Raw genomic sequence first — 21,276 nt, 5'->3', positions numbered from 1 at the left:
GACACCCTTAACTGGGCTTTAGTTTTTTTTTTTTTTTTTTTTACACCAATGGTCAGTTTTCATGTTGGCTTACACGTACCTGGCGTGGAAAGTTGCGAAAGGAATGGACATCAGCACACCAGGGTCCTGCATATAGAGGTACAGCCGATGCTGAGCAGAACAACGCCGCCTACCAGTAAGCAGGGGTGCTGCTCAAAAAATGTCCGGACCCAGTTTGACACCTGGGGATTATTTTAAGTAAGGAATATAGGCAAGATAGTGTCTCTACAGAATAAGGCATTACCTAATGTAAGTAACTTGTTCTTTAGAGTTAGAACATGCTCATTGAGTGATGTTAATCACGCTGTCAGTGCCCAAAGATTCCAAAATTCTAGAAATGCAAGTGCACAAAAAGAAAAAGAAAAGAAAAGACAGGAAGACTGAGAAAAAGTCAGATTTCTGCTTCAGGAATTCCAATAGACAATTTTTCTGTATAATGCCACTGCTAATTTTAGATTCTTTATTAGATTCACGAATACTGAGGAAGCTGTCATGTGTTGCGACTGTACTTTGAACTACAAACAGAATTTCTGTGTACAACAACTGTCATTACATATTACATGATGTTGTGCTTATAAAAACAAAAAAATAAAGTACACAATATGACAGTTCATCAGTTTACCTTGGTGCGGGTGATCCACATTTGCGGGATGACTGTCAGGTACACAACCATCTCCTTTCTCATCACAAACGTATTTTGAATGCGCCACAAGAACATGATATCCACTGAAATATATAAACATTTATCCCTTTTTATTTTCTGTGTGCCAAATCACAAATTTACAAATATTACCAGGGATGCTAAAGTTGCGAGGAATAGAAAAAGTGCTCAATGTCAATGTGTTCCATCAGGCAAATCACACCTCAATACCAATCTGAAAAATCAATACAAGTAAGAGAGCTCGGCGGGGTAAACTGTGTAATAATTTGTCATACTGATAAAAGTAATTTTAAGAACTTCACAAAAAGTTTGAGGAACTGCCCTTGCAAATCAAATATATTTTTAAAAAATATACACGTGCTCGAAGATTGGCATTTAAGGAGGGTCACATATTACTCAACATAGGACCCCGTAGTGAAGAAGTTTTTGCCCCTTTGGTAAACTTTGTTATGATACATATTGGTTTTCTTCTTACAATTCAACGTTTAAAATCGAAGCTGCCAAAGTGGCACTGCAGAAACGTTTTCCATGCTGCTGTAATCCATGCTTTTTTAACAGTGTATGCATGCAACCTTTTAGACCATGAAAAAGTCCAGATTTTCATTATTAAAGCAAGAAATGTACGGGGTACTATCCCACAAAGGATACAGAGAGAAAGACCTCAGGTCTAAATGACTGATGCATCAAATTTACCCATTTCTTCAGGTTAATACCATCCACACAACTGCTGAATTAAGTCAGATTTCCTGGTCTTTTATTTCATTTTTTAGGCCAAAGATTGTTCGTACCAGAGGCACACATGATTTAAATATATAATCACTTAATCAAGACGATATCTGTATGCTGCAGACTAGTGGGAAAACACTTATCCCCAAATAAGGTTCTTCAAGGAGACTTGTTTATACTGTGAATTCAGAACATGTATTCAGCATAGGCTACTTTTAACAATAATAAGACAGGACAGCCAGGGCCAAATGTCAAATCTAGTCAAGACTGAGGTACCGCTATTTCACTCGTAAAAAGATAACAAATTAGAGTAGACAAAGTTACATGCCAGGTATTTTACACGACTCGCGTCGAAAACAGAAGTATAATAATCAACGTCAGAAAAAAAAAATAGAGCAAACCACAGCAATCAAGGGGGAAATAGACACACTACTAGGTTTGTGTAAATGTTATTCATTGCAAAACCGAACAGAGTGGCTTGGGATTTTAGATCTGATTAAAGAAGGTTGTGGCTACATAGTTTCTTGATCCAGGCAATTTTACACAGGAACTGTGTTAATTGTAACATTTCCTTAAGTGTCGATGAGAGTTTGACTTTTTATTTCCCCAAAAAATGACTCGGTCCTCAAAAGAAACGTAGGATATCTTGGCATCACAAGAGGTTTAACTGCATTTGATCTAGATGGTATCTTCTGCAAGAAGCAGCTGCCGTACATGACGGCCCCAACTTTCAGGAGCAAGGAACACCCAACAACCAAACGGTACCCATGTGTGCTATATAATGACTGAAGGGCATGGGCATTAGGGACAACCCCATTCCAGTCATTGTTAAAATGTATTTGGTAATGAAAGTCACAGCCCTAGCCTTTCAGCCGCACCCAATTAGATGTAAGCACGAGTTAAACAGCAGTTTCATAGTTTAAGCTATGCTCAATTCTTGTTCACCGTGTCAAAAGTTTGTGTAAAGACAAGGATGAGTAGAAAAAGAACATAAGCCCTGAATTTGCATCATGTGCGAAGCCCATTTTATTCTAACAGCAATGTTTACTCTCTCTGCTCAAGCTGACTGTAATGCAGTTACCCTAAACATGTGTTTGGAATGATAGCGGATTTCTGAGCATTATTAGGTCTGACAATGAAGTTCAGATTCAACTACTAAATGTGAAACACTGTTGCACTAAATAAACGTGGTTTACCTGTGCAGAAATGATAAACGGGATCTCCAGTGGTCAGTTACTCAGTCTCATACCAAACCATATCTGCAGTAGAAAATAGTGCAGAAATATTTTTTTGATGATGTTTGGTAGTAGGCTCTCTTAAGGTCTTGCCTAGAAACAGCTTTAGATGTCTGCAGTTGAATAACTTTTTGTTACTAATGTACTGAACAATCCGCATATAGAGGGCTTTAGGTCAGCTCCCAGCTTTTGTTTGGATGCCTTTCCTGTCTATTTTAGTTTCTTGTTTTTTATTCAATGGATGTCCTCAGTATTCTTTGTTTGCTCCGCATATGGAACACTTGTGTGTAAATATGTTCTGATTTTATGACTGGTTTCCTTCACCTGCTTGTATTCTGGAAACTACTTTTTTATTTTATCTCAGCATTAGGCGTGGGAGCACTTCCTTGCTCGGTGTCAAGAGCTGCTTCCCACATCAAATAACTGCCCCACATGGTCAGTGTTGCTTCCCTTGGCCCAGCCCATCCACTGCGTTCCCCCTCCTCCCTAGCTTTTATTTCCTTCTAATTATGTTTACCTCCCTCTCTGCCACATGTCCCTCCGTTGCTGCCCCACCACTCCATGTTGATCTCCACTCCTTACATCAGAGTGTTCACCTGTTAAAAAAATAATAATAATAATTGTGGACAGTCCAGCAGCTTTAATTTGCTGCCGAATGCTCCTTTTTCAAAACATGCTTTTGTGCATGCATTTTTTATGTACTGCTCCAATAATGGTGTGCGCCATCTCAGATTGATTAATAATATTTAAAATAAAATTTTATGGTGGGCTGCCTAATGCTGTATTTGTGCTGCATGTGTGTGTGTGTGTATAAACTATCACACTAGCCCGCCATGCTTCATGGTGTAAATGTGCGCATTTGATGATGCATGCACACATACAATATGGCAGCACTTCTTATTTGCGGATGCTGAACAGCAGTAACAGAAAGCATTTTTTGCCTCTTTGTCAATGCTGAAAAGCATCGGCATTGATAACTTTTAAAGTCAATAGTTCTGCTTTAGAAGTCTAAAAGGCACGACCTGTTGGCCTTGCAAGTGCTTGCTTTTTAACAAGTTGGCAGGTTAGAAAACCGTGGTAGATTTTTTCACCAATTTCTGGGTGGGTAATGGGCTGAGCAACTTATGAGAATTCCTGCTTGTGACCTACTGTTGGAAGTTGTAATACAAACTTGTCGAAATTTGTATCTCCTGATTAACAAGTATAATGGGACAGTTATCCTTCCACCTGTAATGGGTTTGAGAGAGTGTAGCTTATATAATCTATATTAACATGAAACGTTTATATATTAATGTGTAATGATGCCGCATAGAAACTATAATAATAGCGATCTTGCTTAAACATGCACTTGAATTGTGGCCACCAATGTATACGCAAACTAATAACGATGAATGAAATGTTTATGTTATGTTCAATTAAGCTTATATTAACCTTTGCATTATTAAAACCGTATTGAATATACTCATAGGCCTTAAGTTAGCGTGAGCTGCAGTTTAGCTGCTCGGCTCTCATATTAAATGCATTTTCTGTTTTTCAGTGTGCTGACTCACGAGGGGCCATGACCCTACAATGTTCTTTTTCTTCAAGCTTGGAAGATGAATGTAACCATGTTAAATCCGTTCCCAGGCACATCTTCGGTGCTCTGGAATGAATGTAATAATATATTGAAACAAGTGTAGATTAATGTAATGTACAAGGTCATTCAAACCGGGGACGACAAAGAACTGCTGACCAAAAGATGTACAAAGAATTACCAGGAGATGAAGTAACGCCGGGTGTGCCACCTCTGAAGTCGTCAATTACGAAGACCAATCAAAAACTTGTAAAACAAATATGGGGTGAAGATTGGGATTACCTAATGTCAGATTTAATAGGTTAAAGATAGTGGGGTATAGCAAGCGTCCAATAGAATTTTGGGGGAATGTACTACGAAAAAGGGATAAAAACCCATGTCACAGAGAGGTCGAGAGAGTGAGTTAGGGAATGCTATTGATTTTATCCAGAAACTGTGTTACTCTGATTGGTGACTTGAGACTTATTAAAATATCCTCACCCATAGACTGCCCATTTACACTTTTCCTCCTTATGAGGGAAATGTCCCTTATGCCCATTATTTGAGTCCTGACTGATGGCGATTTGACTGATGTCCTGAAGACGAAGACTGAACCTGTGCGCTGACCTATTCTTTGGAGGGTAATTATGACAATGCAATTGTGATTTGTCCATTTGCTTTTCCTTTCTAGGTACCAACTGCTTGTTTTGACAGAGACCATAGCTAGATGTTTTCCAAATTGGTGTTCTAAATTGTTTTGCATGAAGCCCAACATGCGAATGCTAATTAGTGGTTAGGACAGGGTTTACCAAAACAGACGCAAACAGACAAATGACTGACATTGTGCTATGTTGAACTGACGCATATTTGACACGCTGCTAATCTTGATTTATGTTTACGCTGTGCTATGTTCTGATGTTTGTGATTCTTGCATTAATGCAATCTTATCACAGCTGCCATTTCGTGACTATGCTATTATGCTTCTTGGTTTTGAGATTAACTCTTTTGCTCGTAGATTGTAACCAATAGGGAATAAAATTAATAAAAATTCTATTAAACTGGTGTGGTTATTCATGGCTGAAAGGTCATGGTAGCGTCATTGAATTGATTAATGACTTTGACTAAAGTGGAACATATTGTTGTGATAAATATTGATGACATTATTGATATATTGATTGATATATTGATCAGCTATCTCGTCCTACGGTGTCTCTCAACTGGGTCAAAAGATTCATTGGGCTAAAATGAGTCCTAATGTGTAATAAATTAACATAAAGGGACGCGTTAGCAGTTCGTTCCTTACCACACACTTATCTCTGCCATTGCGCTGAGAGCAAGTTTTTTAAACACTCGGCTTTATGATCATAGGAGGAAACATGAAAGGTGATGTTTCTTTGTTAAGTTTAAAACAGAGCATGGGAGGACCCATGGGAGGCAGAGGACCCTAAGAAGTTCTGTAACATTCCAGAAGGGACATTCGAGACAACAAGAATCAATAGTAGAGATTCCCTTTCAGGGAATCTCCATTGATAGCTATAAGCACTTGAACAGAGTAGCAAGCACATCCTCACAAACTGCGGTGGAAAGGAAACCGAGACGACCCACAGACCAGAGGAAGCGGACACATTTCTCAGAAAGGGCTGTCCTAGCATCTGAGTCTTAACAATAATGTTTGGTAGAATGTGAACAGATCTCCACATAGCCGCTTTATATATTTGAGCGACTGGTATATTCCTCATTAAAGCAGCTGTAGCTGGTTTCCCCTAGTGGAATATGCATTGGCTCTACCAGACAGAACCTTTTTTGCTTTCTGGTACCATACAGGATACCAGAATGCAAGACGCTATCCATCGGGATATAGACTGATTAGACATGGCTAAACCTGTACGGACCGGCATATAGTTTACGAACAATTGGTTCAACTTGCAGATATTCCTTTTTTTGTCTAGATTGAATTTTAAGACTTGCTTGTCATCTAAAGTATGGAGAGTTCTTTCAGCTGGAGTGGAGGTTTGTTGAAAGGAAGTAGGCAAGGAGATGGACTGCTTATTGTAAAAATCCTAAACCATTTCAGGTAAGAATTTCAAATGAATCCTCAATACTACTTTGCCATTATGAAAGACTGTATATAGTTTGTGAGAACATAACACCTGGACCTCACTAACCCTATGGGCTGATGTGATAGCTACTCAGAATCAGCTTTCCAATAAAGTTGTTGCTATGAGGATTTATAAAACATCTCAAAAAGTACATGCATGAGATATGAAAGGGCTATGTTAAATTCCTGGGAAGGGGATGGATGGGGCATTGGAGAAAAAGCCTTTTTCAAATCCTCCAAAAAGTCCTTAACAGGAATTTTGAAATAAAGCCGTTTGTGAAGACATTTCTTGTAGGCTGTAATTACCACCAAATTAACTTAAATAGAAGAGAACTATAAGCCTGATATGGCCAGATATAGCAAACATGGACGAATCGCTTTTTCTTGGCACTTTGTTGGATCAAAGTTCTTGCCAGAACACCAGAAACCGAATTCTTCTATATAAATGAATAAGCTTAATGTGTTGATGGCCGTTAACCTCCCTGAAAATGTTTAAGCATTCTTGTGGAAGATTCAAATGCCCAAATTGTTCTAGCTCAGGAGTCATGCTGCCAAACTCAAAGAGAAGAGATTGGGATGAACCATCTCACATCCAAACTTCATAAGAAGGTTGGGTCTACACAACAGCTTCACATGTAGGCCAGGCAACATGTGGAGAAGGCCTGTGAACCACCATTGTCAGGGCCATTCTAGAGCTACCCAGATGAATCTGGCACTCGAGCAAGACAGTTTGATGAGAACTGATGGATTCAGGGGGATTGGAGGAAAATTTAGAGACATTTCTCTACCAGTCGATCCATTGGGCATTCTCCAGCGACCCTGGTTGGTAATAACTCAAGATGGAGTTTGTGATTTTTTTTTCCTGCGGTTGCAAATACATCTATGGGAGAACCCCACCTGCTGAAGATGCTTTGTACAACCTAGTCGTGAAGAACCCAATTGTGGGTTTCTGAAGAGCCCTGCTTAGGGAGTCTGCATAAACATTTTGCGGTTTTGAAAGATGAGTTCCAGTGATTCTCAGGTCTCTGGTTATAAAACAATTCCAAACTGTATGGGTTTTGTGAGACAATGGCCTGGACCTTGTTTCCCCCTTGCTTACTCAAATAGTAAGTACATTGTTGTGTTCTCAGTCTGGACAAGCAGGGATTTCGTCCTGAAGGACGGGAGAAAAGCCTTCAGCGCTAGGTGAACTGCTCGCAGCTCAAGGAGATTGATGTAATAAGTTATTTCCCTTGGAGAACATGTTCCCTGGTTTGAGGATAATCCATATGCGTTCTCCAACCTGACAGAGAGACATCTGTTACTACTGTATGAGGGAACATCCTGATGAAAAGACATCTCTTGCAGGAGATTGTTCAGTGAACACCACCATTTTAGGGACTGTTTTGATTTGGGAGAGAGTGCGATCTTGTCCTTTCAATTTCTGTAATAATGATCTCACTGATTCTCCAGACATTCTTGAAGTGGTCTCATGTGGAGACAAACGTTCGGAGCCAGAAAAAATGAACTATGCAACAGAGCCAAGGATAGATGATACTTCTCTCACTGTTGATCATTCGACTTATAAGCATGTACGTGTTGTTCCTTGCGCTTTTTAAAACCCATTGCCTTAAAGTCCTGATTTAGGTTTACATCCTAGCCATTTCATCATCGGTATTGCTGCTGAATAAGGTACTGCCTGAAAAGGGTAGATGACGGATCTGCTTCTGGGATACTAGTGCTGTTAAATTAAGCCAAGAATGCCTTTTAAGGGCCAATTCATGGGACTATCCATGCTGCAAGCAGTGAACAGTTTGCAGCAGCACTAATTACTTTGTTGGAGACCATCATGCCCTCATTCACCACTTCGAGGAAATCTTCCCTTTGGTCTTTCGGGAGGTGATCTGCAAACTGCTGCAAGGAGTCCCATTAGGCCCTATCATATCTGCCCAGCAAGGCAGATGCACTCGCTGCCTTTATTGTAGTGGCCACCATACCACAAGTCTTGTGTCCCACAGAATCAAGTTTCTTACTCTCCTCGTCCGGAGGAACTCAAGACGAAGGAGTGGTAGAATGCACCTTTGCTGCAGCTAAGCTAGAATGACCACTGAAACAGGGGAAGGATCAGCACATGGAAATAACAAGTCCTGCTCCAGAGGTCTCAATTTTTTCTGGAGCTTCGAAAAAGTTGATGTTGCTGCAGCTGGCGTAAAGAACAGTTAGACTGCTGGTTCCAATAATCTCAAAACTTGGGGTAGGAGGGGTCTGAATGTCACCCGTTGTTGAAGCGTCTCTAAAATCACCAATGTTGTTGGGTCAGGCAACTGAATATTTAATTCTGATGCCCCTCTCACTAGCACCTCTTGAAACGTGTTAATGTCATCAATTGGAGAGTCCCTTGTCTGAGGAGAATCAGACACAGTTGGTGAATATCTTCTAGCACTGGAGGAAAAAGCTGAATAAGGAGGTCTGTGTCGTGACCTTGTTTTACATTTAGATCTGGACTCAGGACGCTAATGATGTGAGTTATGAAGAGGAGTATCAAGACCAATGGCGATGTCTTGAAGGCGCTCTTGACCTATGTCAAGATCAGGAGTGAGAAGACCTAGACCTCAGGGAAGTAGTAAAAGATCCTGCCCTCAAAGGTGCTTCCGCAGGTCTCTCTATTTGTGGGATAGGTGATGGCACATGAGGTGGAAGGGGGAGCCATAAGAAGTGGAGGAGGAGGAGGAGGTTTTGGAGAATCTGGAAGCAATATGGCGACGATAAAGAATGTCATTGAATATTCTGAATCAGATGTTGATGGTTGTTAGAAATGTGGTGTCTAGTTGGCAGTGGTTTGCGCTGTCCAAGAAGGGACAATCACTCTAGTCAGGGTAAGGGAGCTACAAAGCTAAGATAACTTCAGCTCACCACCTCGGTAGCTTGGCACAAGCACAATGGTTAAGCAAGAAAATGTCCACTTTCTAAAAGTGCCATTTTCAAACTTACAATTTAAAAACCAACTTTACCTAAATATATATATTTAAACTGTGAGTTCAGAGAACCCAAACTTTATATCTCTATCTGCTGCCAATGTTAATATACACTTGAAAGATATGTCAAGGCAATCCCCATATTACCCTATGGGGGAGAGAGTCCTTGCAACAGTGAAAAACAAATATTAGCAGTATTTCACTATTAGGACATGTAAACCACACCAATACATGTCCTACCTTTTAAATACACTGCACCCTTCCTATGGGGCTGCCTTGGGCCTATCATGGGGGTGACTTACATGTAGCAAAAGGGAAAGTTTGGGCGTAGCAAGTGGGAGCACTTGCTAGGTCAAAATGATAGTATAAAACTACAAACACTGCAATGGCAGGCCTGAGACATGTTTGCAGGGCTAGTCATTTGGGTGGCACAACCAATGCTGCAGGCCCACTAGCAGCATTTGATTTACAGGCCCTGGGCACACCTGGTGCAATATAGACTTTCTAGTAACTCAAATAGGCCAATCATGGATAAACCAATCACTAATACAACTTAGACAAAGATCACTTACACTGTAGCACTGGTCGGCAGTGGTAAAGTGCCCAGAATCCTGAAGCTAGCAAAAACGAAATCCAGCACAGGATAAAAAACAGGAGGTCAGAAGGCAGAAAGGCAGGGGAAACCCTGCAGAAAGGGCCATTTCCAACAACGGTAAACACCTTAGTCTTAATTTTCTGATTCTTTCTATGGGTCTGGAGTGCCGAAACGTTGACAAACTCCTCAATATTGATTTTCTCTTATGCCTCAATGTTATGGTATCTTTGGAAGGCGATATCCTATGTCTCTACATCAAATGTTGGCTCCTGTTTAACGCCGACCCAGCTCTCAATGGCTAACATGTAGGCACTGTACCTTGTCTCGACGTCGATGCCCTCGATGTCGACCTGGGACAATGTAATTTTTGATGGTGGTCTCCCTTTTTGGATCTCCCACACCTGGAGTCCTCAGAGGAAGGTGGATGAGCCCTGGCAGGCGACTGACCCTCTCCTCGCTCCTTTAACTTCCGTATAGACTGTGCCTGCTTCTGCCTGCATCACTCCCGGCAAATCTTCTCCCTTTCTTTCAGGATGCATCAGAAAAAAATCCTGCAGTGTTAGGAATGTGAGTTTCAGGAAGGCAGGTGACACAGACATCATGAGAGTCTGACTTGACCTTCCTTCTTTCACAGGCAGGACACTTGTCAAATAAAGATGGCATTGTATTTGACAAAGAACTTTTTCTTCTGTCCAAAAATTCCATAAAAATAGAAGTACTGCTAAAATCTGTTGAGTGAAGTAGTTGTCAGAAATTACGTAATTAGATTTCTGATGAAAAAAGCCAAAAAGGCAGAGCTCAGTGCGCCAACTGCCTGTTACCAGAAGCCAAAAAAACAGAACTGGGGCAACTGCCACCTGCTGGGAATGATGGGATACTGATGGACTGTGAGCCCTTATAGACGCAGATCTTTTCACATCTACATAATGGCATCCTATGGGGCTACCTTGATCTCTCCTCCTTCAACTTTTTCCTTTTTAAAAAATGGTTTGTGAATGATATTTGTGAAGGGGCTGTGAATACAATTTATTTGCTAGAATTGTTTGATATATTTATTACACTTTTTTAAATCTAATATGAACCAACTGGCCAATGTAGCCTTCCTTACAGGATGCAAAACATTAATGTCTTAAGTGTCTCTCCAAGTCTTACTGAAGAAAGATGAATATCTACACTTAAGATGAGATATTGTAAAGAAGTACTCTGGGATCCCAACATGTGGGCAAGAATATTCAGTGCTTATGACCGTCAGTGGATATCCCCTGAAAGAGAACAATTGTTACTATGGGATATTGCTTCGGGGGACAAACCCAGTGAGGTGTTTGTATTTTACCATTGTGTTCTACTCATTCAAAAAGATTTAAACCTAAAATAAGTAAAGTAACCATATGTTATAATGTATATTAAAAGACATAACAGTAACAAGCCAAAAAAATATTAGTTCAAAAGCAAAGATAATTAAGTAACCTGGATAGCAAAAGGAAAAACTTAAGAGCCTAGGAGGCTGTCTCAGGACATGGTGTACACCTACAGGTGAGGCAACCTGTACTGAATCCAGGCAACCCTTCGGGACTATGTAGGTGGCTCTGAACATAATATACACAAACGGTGTGGAGGGATAAGTTTACTCCATGTGGCCACCATCATTTTGATTGTGATCCTGCCACCATTCGTGGTCTTTATTGACACTGTTGTGTTGATTAGCTCTTATGGAAGAGGTGGTCTCACACACTTGGTCGTGTCATGCCTCATCATTGACCACCTCTACCCACCCTGGTAGGACAGTGCCAACAGGGTGGACTCATCCTCTTGGTAAACTGCACCAGAGGGAGTTCTTAGATAATGCATGCTGGATAATATTGGGATCCAGATCCGTTAAAAATACCAAGCGGACTACTGGTAGATTTTACCTGTTGGAAGGTGGACAAAGAAAGTGCAGCCGTGGAGTCCAGGCTATGCAGCAAAATCCCAGGAGACATCCAAGAGCTGTCCCACGCCAGTCGTCGAATTGCAGAGGGGTCAGTGGTCCGCAGGACCACCAACAAGCCTTGGCAAATACGGGGAAGTGTGGCAATGAGTTTGCAAGATTTGTGAGGACCAGCAAGGTCTAGGTGACCCAACCTTGGTAGGTAGAACAGGGCCAGCCCTCAGCATGCAGGAGAGCCAGGAGGAATCGATGAAGCCCCCAGCGGGACCCTCTGGCAGCAGGCACAGTGACACCTCAACAGTAGAACAAAGAGGGATACCCATGTTGCAGGGAGGATGTCATTCTTGGAGCCAGAGAGTGCTACAGGCCGGGTCTTCTTGCAGCTAGGTTGCCTTCAAACTGAAAAGCCAACAAGCCTTGGCAATGACAAGCAGACATGGTACACATGGATTCCAGCCAAGCAGCTCCAGCGAGGGACCACAGACTTTCCAGTTGCAAGGAAGATAGGTCAGATCTCTGGAGAGTCACAGAACCACCACCTGTGTTGTAGGGCCTCGAAGAGTCCATGGGACAACAGGATCCACAAGTCAGTCATCATTGTTGAGGTGCCTACGGATGCAGGGGAGTGACTCCTTCACTCCAAGGGAGATTCCTTCTTGCCTTCCTAAGTGCAGGCAGAGTCACTGTGACCCTGAAGGATGCAAGGCCACAAGCTTGTGGAAGTCTTTGCAGGACTTTGTAACCAGTAGGAGGGATGTTACTGCAAATTTGACTCAGTCTTGCTCTTGGTTTCAGTGAAGAACAGCAGTGGTTGCAGTGTCCAGGTTGCAGAAGTGTCTTGTAGAGGAGACGTGCAGACAGTTCCTGAAGTCTTGCAGATTAATCTAGGGTCCTATTCTGAGGGGAGCCCTTAAGTAACCCAGAAAGGGGGTTGGACACTTACTGCAGCAACCCACCTATCAGAGGGGGGTCAGGGACGTCAACCAGCTGGACTAACCAGTCAGATGCTCCCAGGGGCCACTGCTCATCTTACTTCCAAAATGGCAGAATCAAGTGGCCACCTGGCAGAGCTCTTTGCACCTCCCTAGGGGAAGTTCTGGACAGGGGCTGGTCACTCCCCTGTCCTTTGTGTGGTATCGCACCAGAACGGGGTGCAAGGAGGGCACCAAATGTGCCCTTCAAAGCAGTCTGGTGGCACTCAGATTCTTCCCCACCCCAGCCTAGAGACACCTAGTTCTAAAGAAGAGATGGTCACACCTCGGTCTTACAGGAAATCCTTTGTTCTGCCTTCCCCTGCCAGAGTTAAGCTCTGCAGCCGGAGGGCAGAAGAGTGTCTGGGGTCTGCAGCAGCACGGGAGCACGGGCTGGCATGCAGACCCTGCAAGGCTGTACAGGCAGACCTTGGGGGATCCCTTACGGAAACCCCCCATTCCCTCAGTACATGGTATCATGCAACTAGCACAGGAATCAGCGTAACTGCGTGATTCCAATATGTTTGATACCAAAAATGCCTATGTTCGGTGAAGCCATTATGTAGTTGGACAACTGGGTTTTTCAGTATGATGCAACGTGTTGACACAAATTGTGAGCAGCAACAGAGAAGGAGAGTGATTAACTATTTTTTATAGTTGTCAAACCTGCATTTCGTAGGGGCGATTGTGCTATTCCTCCAGTTGGCGCTATAGTCATTAATGGGCAGGATAAAAAATCTTATATGTAAGATACTGCTCCAGCATCCCCTAGTTAATGAGTCTTAAGTAATACTGCATGCACGTTTTTTTGTAGGAGTGAAAAATAGGTAGGATCTTATCATGAGACTATAAAGTTCCTAGGATACATTTTCTTGAAAGCGCCCCAACTTGCCCCTTTATGATCGATTTTAATGAGGCAGATGGGGCATTATTGGGGAGGGGTGGACAAATTTGGATCTTGAAAATCTCTCCCTATCATTAATGATCTATCTTTTGTATGCATTAACTCATAATAGTATTTAACACAGGATGACCGGCATTCTATGTGCTGTTTCAATAAACGGAGTTCCAGTCATATCTGGGGCCACAGGTATACTGGTAGCTGAAGAATTTTTCTATATGTAAGACATTGCAGCCTATCTAACGATGTAGTGATTTTTACTGGGGAGGCTTGATGGCCATATAAAATTGTTGGGCTCAAGTTTGATTTCAGAACCCTTAGGATAGACTCTGCAGAAGGGCTAGGTATGTTTATGTTAAAGCAGCAGAGGGTGAAAGTTGGATGGTTAGTTTTTTTCTTGATAGATGTTACATTGGTTTTATTTTCATTTGCCAGCAGCTTATTACTTTAATTGCATTTTCTAAGTTCCTCCAGTGATCACTGCATAACTATTTTTGTTTGACCCAAAATAACTAAGGCCTCTGCATTGTGCAAAATGAAAATATGAGGACCTGTTCTTGGTGGGAATGTCTACACCTTTTTTAATGCACTTTCTAGGTAAGCAGTGTACACGATGAGCAGCAACTAGGCCAGAACACAGACTTGTTTAATGCCCCTAGTCCTATAAATCTTTTCTGAAAATTTGTTTCCATGGCCCTGTTTAATGTGGATCAACAAAAGACTACAGTCCAGGCGGAGAGACTTGGTGACAAAAATATAGTCTGTCTACCCGCCTCCATGAGTACTATGATTGGTTGCCCCAGGGTTTTTACGAATTTGAAACTCTTGAGACAGAAGAGGTTGTAGGCCTGCAGGAAGTCATTCACCTTTTTACCAGGCAGATAAATTCCCTTTGTAAGCCGGCACTCTGTCTTGTCTGGGGAATTGAAATACTATGCCACTACAATCTCATGGCTTGTATATCTGCAGAGTAAGTCTTCCACAGAATTACAAAGGTTTTCTACAGTGCCTTCAAGAGCTTTTTTTATGGACGTTCTAACAAATACTAATAAAGAGTATTGGTTTGCTATGATTACCCAAGTTAAGTCTGTTGGCTCTGTCCTTAAAGCTGTATTTTAACATTGTAACAATTTGGCACTATTTTTCCATTAATGGATTCTGGACATTTATTCCTCTTTCTCTGTTTGTCCAATTATTGAGGAGACCTTAGGAAATTAGTTTATTCCTACAGTCTGTAGGGACTTTTAGAGCCTTCTCTGGTCTTATAGTGAGCCTTCTCCCAGATTTCCTACTGACAAAGTCAGATTACCACCTTGACCCTGCCCACCTTCATATCCTATGTCAAGGATTTGACAGCATTGCCCCCACTTTGGTGGATCTGCGGAATCTCTCCCTTAATAGGGGGAAGACTTTCTTGGATGAAGGAGGCTCGGCAGCCATTATCCTATTAGACCTGAGTGCGGCCTTCAATATGGTAGACCACTCCACCACTTATCCATAGGACAATAGGACATCTAAAGCCTGAAATGGCTTTCTTCCTTTTTGAAGAACAGAACATTCCAGGTGCTAGATCATTCCTGGTACTCTGAAAGGCTTCCTTTGAGCTGTGGAGTGCCGCAGAGCTCTTCCCTAAGCCCTAACCTCTCCAACCTTTACATGTTTCCCCTGGCTGAAATACTACCCTCTTTTGTGTTGTCACTGGTTTCTTATGTCGATGACACCTGGTTGGTGATATCCATTTCTCCTGATCCCAGTTCTAATCACCTCAGCCTAGCCCCCTGCCTTCAGAAGGAGGCCAGACGGATGCCCAATTGTAAACTCAAATTCAACGAAGACAAGATGGAGGTTTTATACTGGGTAATAACTTCAGTAAGAAAGTTCAAAATACGTTGTCTGAATGTCCGGAGGGACTTCCTAATCCTAAAGGTGTGATAGAGTACGGAATGTGGCCTGACACCAGTCTTTCCATGGAGCACCAAGTAAAACAAAACTTGCGGTCAAGTGCTTTGGTATCATTTGTCTTCAAAGAAAGGTCTTAAATCTTCTCCCCCTTTTAGCCAGAAGACTAATTGTCGAGCTCCCATCATCTCTAACCTTAATTATGGCAATGCTCTTTACACCTTGGTTCACCTCAACAGGTGACAAAAAGGCTACAGACCACACAGAATGCTGCTACTCGGCTTCTTAAGAAACTTCCTAGGCGCCAATCTGCATAAAAAAGGCTCTAAAGTATCTTCACGGGCTCCCAGTGGAGCAGCAGGTCCAATTCAAGGCTTTATGCATTCTGCGAGAGGTCCCACCATGCTAAGATCGCTAGCTACTCTCTATATTCCTTGCAGGTCACTTATATCCTCCTTGGCTCATCTGCTACAAGTTTCAAAGTTCAGGAGATCTCGCTATGGTGGCACTCATTTTTCCATGAGGTCCCCAAACTTTGGAAAACTCTTCCCCTTGAACTATGCCAGTTATCTAATGAACTCCTCTTTCATAAGGCCTTGAAAAACTGAAATTACATTAACTAGCCCCTGCCGGTGAGCTGGCAAAAAAAAGGCTGTTCTAGCACTGTGAGGCCTTCGGGTAGTTACACACTTTACAAAACTTACAGAATAGAACAGAATGCCATTTAAGGATTATTGCTTGACGGGTTGAATTTTGTTTCACAAAAGTGATCTTCACATTCATTGAGGTGGAGACAAACTGGCAGCCCTTCAAATAGTCTACCAAATGTGGGGGATTTAGAAGATGGGTATGGGATTTCATAATAGCCTTCAATATGTGAAAAGTTCATGGCCCACAAATACTGTAAAAACAAAATGTCATCAGATATTAGAAACTTTAAAGGCTCACTTTGATTGATGGTTTCTTAAGCCCAGGCACATTCCCCAATATCAATGTAAATTGACTACAATATGATTGTGAATCCACCTTGCTGTATGGCTTCTGTTAAGCATCTGCTGAATTGTTTAAAACTGATGCCGAGGCAAACCAACTGCAATCTGCCTCTTTGCTTGCTTAATGTGATGCAACCATTATGCAGTTTCTTTTGTTGTTTGCCTTCATGTGTATTCATATTTGGGTATTCCAGTTTAGCAGTGTCCATGTTACAGGTTGTCCCTTTGAAGATACTTTTTCAAATTTGGTATGCATTGTAGGAAAGTAACATCTTGCCTGGCATGTAACCCCCATTTTTCACTGTATGTATGTTGTTTCAGCCCTTGTGTCACTGGGATCCTGCTAGGCAGGACCCCAGTGCTCATAGTATGTGCCCTGTATGTGTTACCTGTGTGGTGCCTAACTGTATCACTGAGGCTCTGCTAACCAGACCCTCAGTGTTTATGCTCTCTCTGCTTTCTAAATTTGTTACTGCAGGCTAGTGACTAAATTTACCAATTCTCATTGGCACACTGGTACACCCATATAATTCCCTTGTATATGGTACTTAGGTACCCAGGGTATTGGGGTTCCAGGAGATCCCTATGGGCTGCAGCATTTCTTTTGCCACCCATAGGGAGCTAAGGATATGCTAACACAGGCCTGCCCTGCAGCCTGAGTGAAATAACGTCCACGTTATTTCACAGCCATTTTTCACTGCACATAAGTAACTTTTAAGTAACCTATATGTCTAACCCTCACTTGGTGAAGGTTGGGTGCCAAGTTACTTAGTGTGTGGGCACCCTGGCACTAGCCAAGGTGCCCCCACATCGTTCAGGGCAAATTCCCCAAACTTTGTGAGTGCGGGGACACCATTACAAGCGTGCACTATACATAGGTCACTACCTATGTATAGCGTCACAATGGTAACTCCGAACATGGCCATGTAACATGTCTAAGATCGTGGAATTGTCACCCCAATGCCATTCTGGTATTGGGGTGACAATTTCATGATCCCCGAGTCTCTAGCACAGAACCCGGGTACTGGCAAACTGCCTTTCCGGGGTTTGACTGCAGCTGCTGCCAACCGCTCGGACAGGATTCTGCCCTCCTGGGGTCTGGGCAGCCACGGCCCAGGTAGGCAGAACAAAGGATTTCCTCTGAGAGAGGGTGTTACACCCTCTCGATTTGGAAATAGGTGTGAAGGGCTGGGAGGAGTAGCACCCCCAGCCTCTGGAAATGCTTTGATGGGCACAGATGGTACCCATCTTTGCATAAGCCAGTCTACACTGGTTAAGGGATCCCCCAGCCCTGTTCTGGCGCTAAACTGAACAAAGGAAAGGGGAGAGACCACTCCCCTGACCAGTACCGTCCAGGGGAGGTGACCAGAGCTCCTCCAGTGTGTCCCAGACCTCTGCCATCTTGGAAACAGAGGTGTTGGGGGCACACTGGACTGCTCTGAGTGGCCAGTGCCAGCAGGTGACGTCAGAGACCCCCTCTGATAGGCTCTTACCTCTATTGGTAGCCAATCCTCCTATCTTGGTAGCCAATCCTCCTTTCTTGGTAGCCAAACCTCCTTTTCTGGCTATTTAGGGTCTCTCCTCTGAGCTCACCAGAGTTCCTCTGCACTTTCCTCTTCGACTTCTGCCAAGGATCGACCACTGACTGCTCCAGGACCCCTGCAAAACCGCAACAAAGGAGCAATACGACTACCAGCAACATTGTAGCACCTCATCCTGCCAGCTTTCTCGACTGTTTCCAGGTGGTGCATGCTCTGGGGGCTGTCTGCCTTCACCCTGCACTGGAAGCCAAGAAGAAATCCCCAGTGGGTCGACGGAATCTTCCCCTGCTAACGCAGGCACCAAAAGACTGCATCATCGGTCCTCTTGGTCCCCTCTCATCCTGACGAGCGTGGTCCCTGGAACACAGGAACTTTATCAAAGTGATCCCCACAGTCCAGTGATCCTTCAGTCCAAGTCTGGTGGAGGTAAGTTCTTGCCTCCCCACGCTAGACTGCAAACCTGTGTACTACGTGATTAGCAGCTGCTCCAGCTTCTGTGCACATCTCCAAGGATTCCTTTGTGCACAGCCTAGCCTGAGTCCCAGCACTCCGTCCTGCAGTGCTCAACCCTCTGAGTTGGACTCCGACATCATGGAACCCTCCTTTGTGACTCTGAGCCAGCTCCGGTTCACAAATCTTCTAAGTGCCTGCTCCGGTACTTCTGCGGGTGCTCCCTGCTTCTGTGGGGGCTCTCTGAGTTGCTGAGCGCCCCCTCTGTCTCCTCCTCCAAGGGGCGACATCCTGGTCCTTCCTGGTCCCCCAGCAGCACCCAAAAACCTCTACCGTGACCCTTGCAGCTAGCAAGGCTTGTTTGCGGTATTTCTGCGTGGAGACACTTCTGAAACCTCCAGCAAGCTGTGGGACATCTTCCATCCAAAGGAGAAGTTCCTAGCTCTCTTCGTTGTTGCAGAATCCTAAGCTTCTTCCATCAGGAGGCAGCCTTCTTGCACCTTCATCCGGGGTTACATGGGCTCCTGCCCCCCCCCCCCGGACACTATCGCAACTCTTTGACTTGGTCCCCTTGCAGGTCCTCAGGTCCAGGAATCAGTCTTCAGTGCTTTGCTGGTGTTTGTGGTTCTTGCAGAATTCCCCTATCACGACTATTGTGTTCTATTTGGGCAGTAGGGGTACTTTACACCTACTTTTCAGGGTCTTGGGTTGGGGTATCTTGGACACCCTGACTGTTTTCTTACAGTCCCAGCGACCCTCTAGAAGCTCCCATAGGTCTGGGGTCCATTCATGATTTGCATTCCACTTTTGGAGTATATGGTTTGTGTTGCCCCTAGACCTATGTTCACCTATTGCATCCTATTGTAATTCTAATGCATTACTTTTCTTACTATTACTTACCTGTTTTGGGTTTGTGTACATATGACTTGTGTATATTACTTACCTTATAACTGAGGGTAGTCACTGAGATACTTTTGGCATATTGTCATAAAAATAAAGTACTTTTATTTTTAGTAACTCTGTGTATTGTGTTTTCTTATGATATTGTGCTATATGATATAAGTGGTATAGAAGGAGCTTTGCATGTCTCCTAGTTAAGCCTAAGCTGCTTTGCCATAGCTACCTTCTATCAGCCTAAGCTGCTAGAAACACCTCTATTCTACTAATAAGGGATAACTGGACCTGGCACAGGGTGTAAGCCAGGCCAGCCTCCTACATGCATTGCCTGTCGTCCTAGAGCTATGTAACACAGAGGGATATCTCTCTGGCTCCATGTGTTTAAAGTCAATACCCCATTGAGCAAATGTCTGTTTTTCTTGCAGTACCTTATCTGCCTTCATTTTGGGGGTCCAGGTTATTATCATGGGTTCAAACCCAAGGACGCATTTAAGGGTGACAAAGCGTATTCTTACGATGCCATCCGATTGTAGGTGAATTAGTGATGGTACATGCAAAAATAAGCATAATATGTTTAACCTATTTAACAAGTCTTACATATCTAGTTAGGTATATATTGTAGTAAAATTAATTTGTGCTGGTAACTTTGAACTTCTGCCTTAATACAGTGAAGTGCCTAGTGGTACATCTTGTTCATGTCAGTGCGTAACTTGTGACCTTTGGTAGTCAGCTACCTGCATTTATGTTGTCATTGCCTTTATTATATTGGCCACCAACCGCTCTATTTTCATGATGATTTGATTAAATAAAATGGGTGGGGAGGTGACTCAAATCTCAACAAAATGACCTAGCATTATAATTTATCAGTTTCCTCTCCAGTGACTTACTATGGACAATCATTTGGGTTTGGCGTTTTTGCTGTCTCTGCCTGCAGGCAGTGCTAAGGTTCTGTCTTGTTGTGTTCTATTGCTTGCTTTGCTATATCTCTACTGTATTACTGTTTGACTCTGAATTATGTGTGGGATGTTGAGCTACTGTGGCTTTTGATATGTTGTAATTTGCAGTCTGTGTATTTTCTACTGTAATTGAAGTTTCATTCCCTTCTAGTAATTTTAGTGTTTCTTGTTCACCTCCCCTCAAACATTGACAAGAAGGGCTTCCTTCCAATGTTTTTATTACGAACTAAATTTACAGATTTGCAATAATTTTGTGAACCGGCCTTATAGGAAGCTGGTTTCTTATATGGTGCACAAAAAAGAAGTACACAGTGAAGAGAGTCCAGTAGATCCTAAATTGGTTTGCAGAGGCAAAGGTAGATAGGGCTAACGCTCGATTTTGTGGTAGTGTGGATTTCAAAGGATATTGCTAAGCATCTGTTGTACTCACAGAGGCAATAAATGATACACTCAAAGACTATTTTAGAAAAATAACAATTCTTTTTTATATGTTTCAAACCCAAGAACTTAGTAATCAGGTAAGTAGACTTTTAAGCATAAATACTTGCAGTTTAAGAAACCAACAGTGCAAATTTCAGAGTTCTCTCAATGTTATCCTATGGAGGAAAACAATGTTCCGCAAACACAGGGTTAACAACGACTTATGAGGTTGGGCTCAGGAAGCGAAGTTAAGCACTGGGCACTGATCAGATCCACACCAACAGGTCACACCCAGCAACACTGGAGCCAAAAGGTGGGGTGCCGTAAGGCATTGGGTGCCCAGTGATTCTCTAAGGGAGTAGGACCTCGTGACAAACAGGCTGCAGACTGGCTAGGAAGCCAGTCAGGAATAATAAACAGGTAGGTAGTAAACTTGGTGTACTTGATGACATAGGTGGACCT

The 21,276-nt window shown here is 42.9% G+C and overlaps 1 protein-coding gene across 1 annotated transcript in view; it reads right to left on the bottom strand.

Annotated features, from left to right (window-relative positions):
- WDR62 (WD repeat domain 62) overlaps positions 1-21,276 on the bottom strand; it is a gene marked incomplete at its 5' end in the record, with an annotated part of 926,258 nt that overhangs the window by 417,991 nt on the left and 486,991 nt on the right. The window contains one exon of the mRNA XM_069207611.1: positions 662-765. Within this exon, the coding sequence (XP_069063712.1) occupies positions 662-765 (104 nt within the window). The remainder of the gene's footprint in view (positions 1-661; positions 766-21,276) is intronic.

This window comes from Pleurodeles waltl, chromosome 9 (genome assembly GCF_031143425.1).
Source record: "Pleurodeles waltl isolate 20211129_DDA chromosome 9, aPleWal1.hap1.20221129, whole genome shotgun sequence".
NCBI lineage: Eukaryota > Metazoa > Chordata > Amphibia > Caudata > Salamandridae > Pleurodeles > Pleurodeles waltl.
The sequence above is the reverse complement of the archived record's forward strand: the minus strand, read 5'-3'. Positions and strand labels throughout refer to the sequence as shown.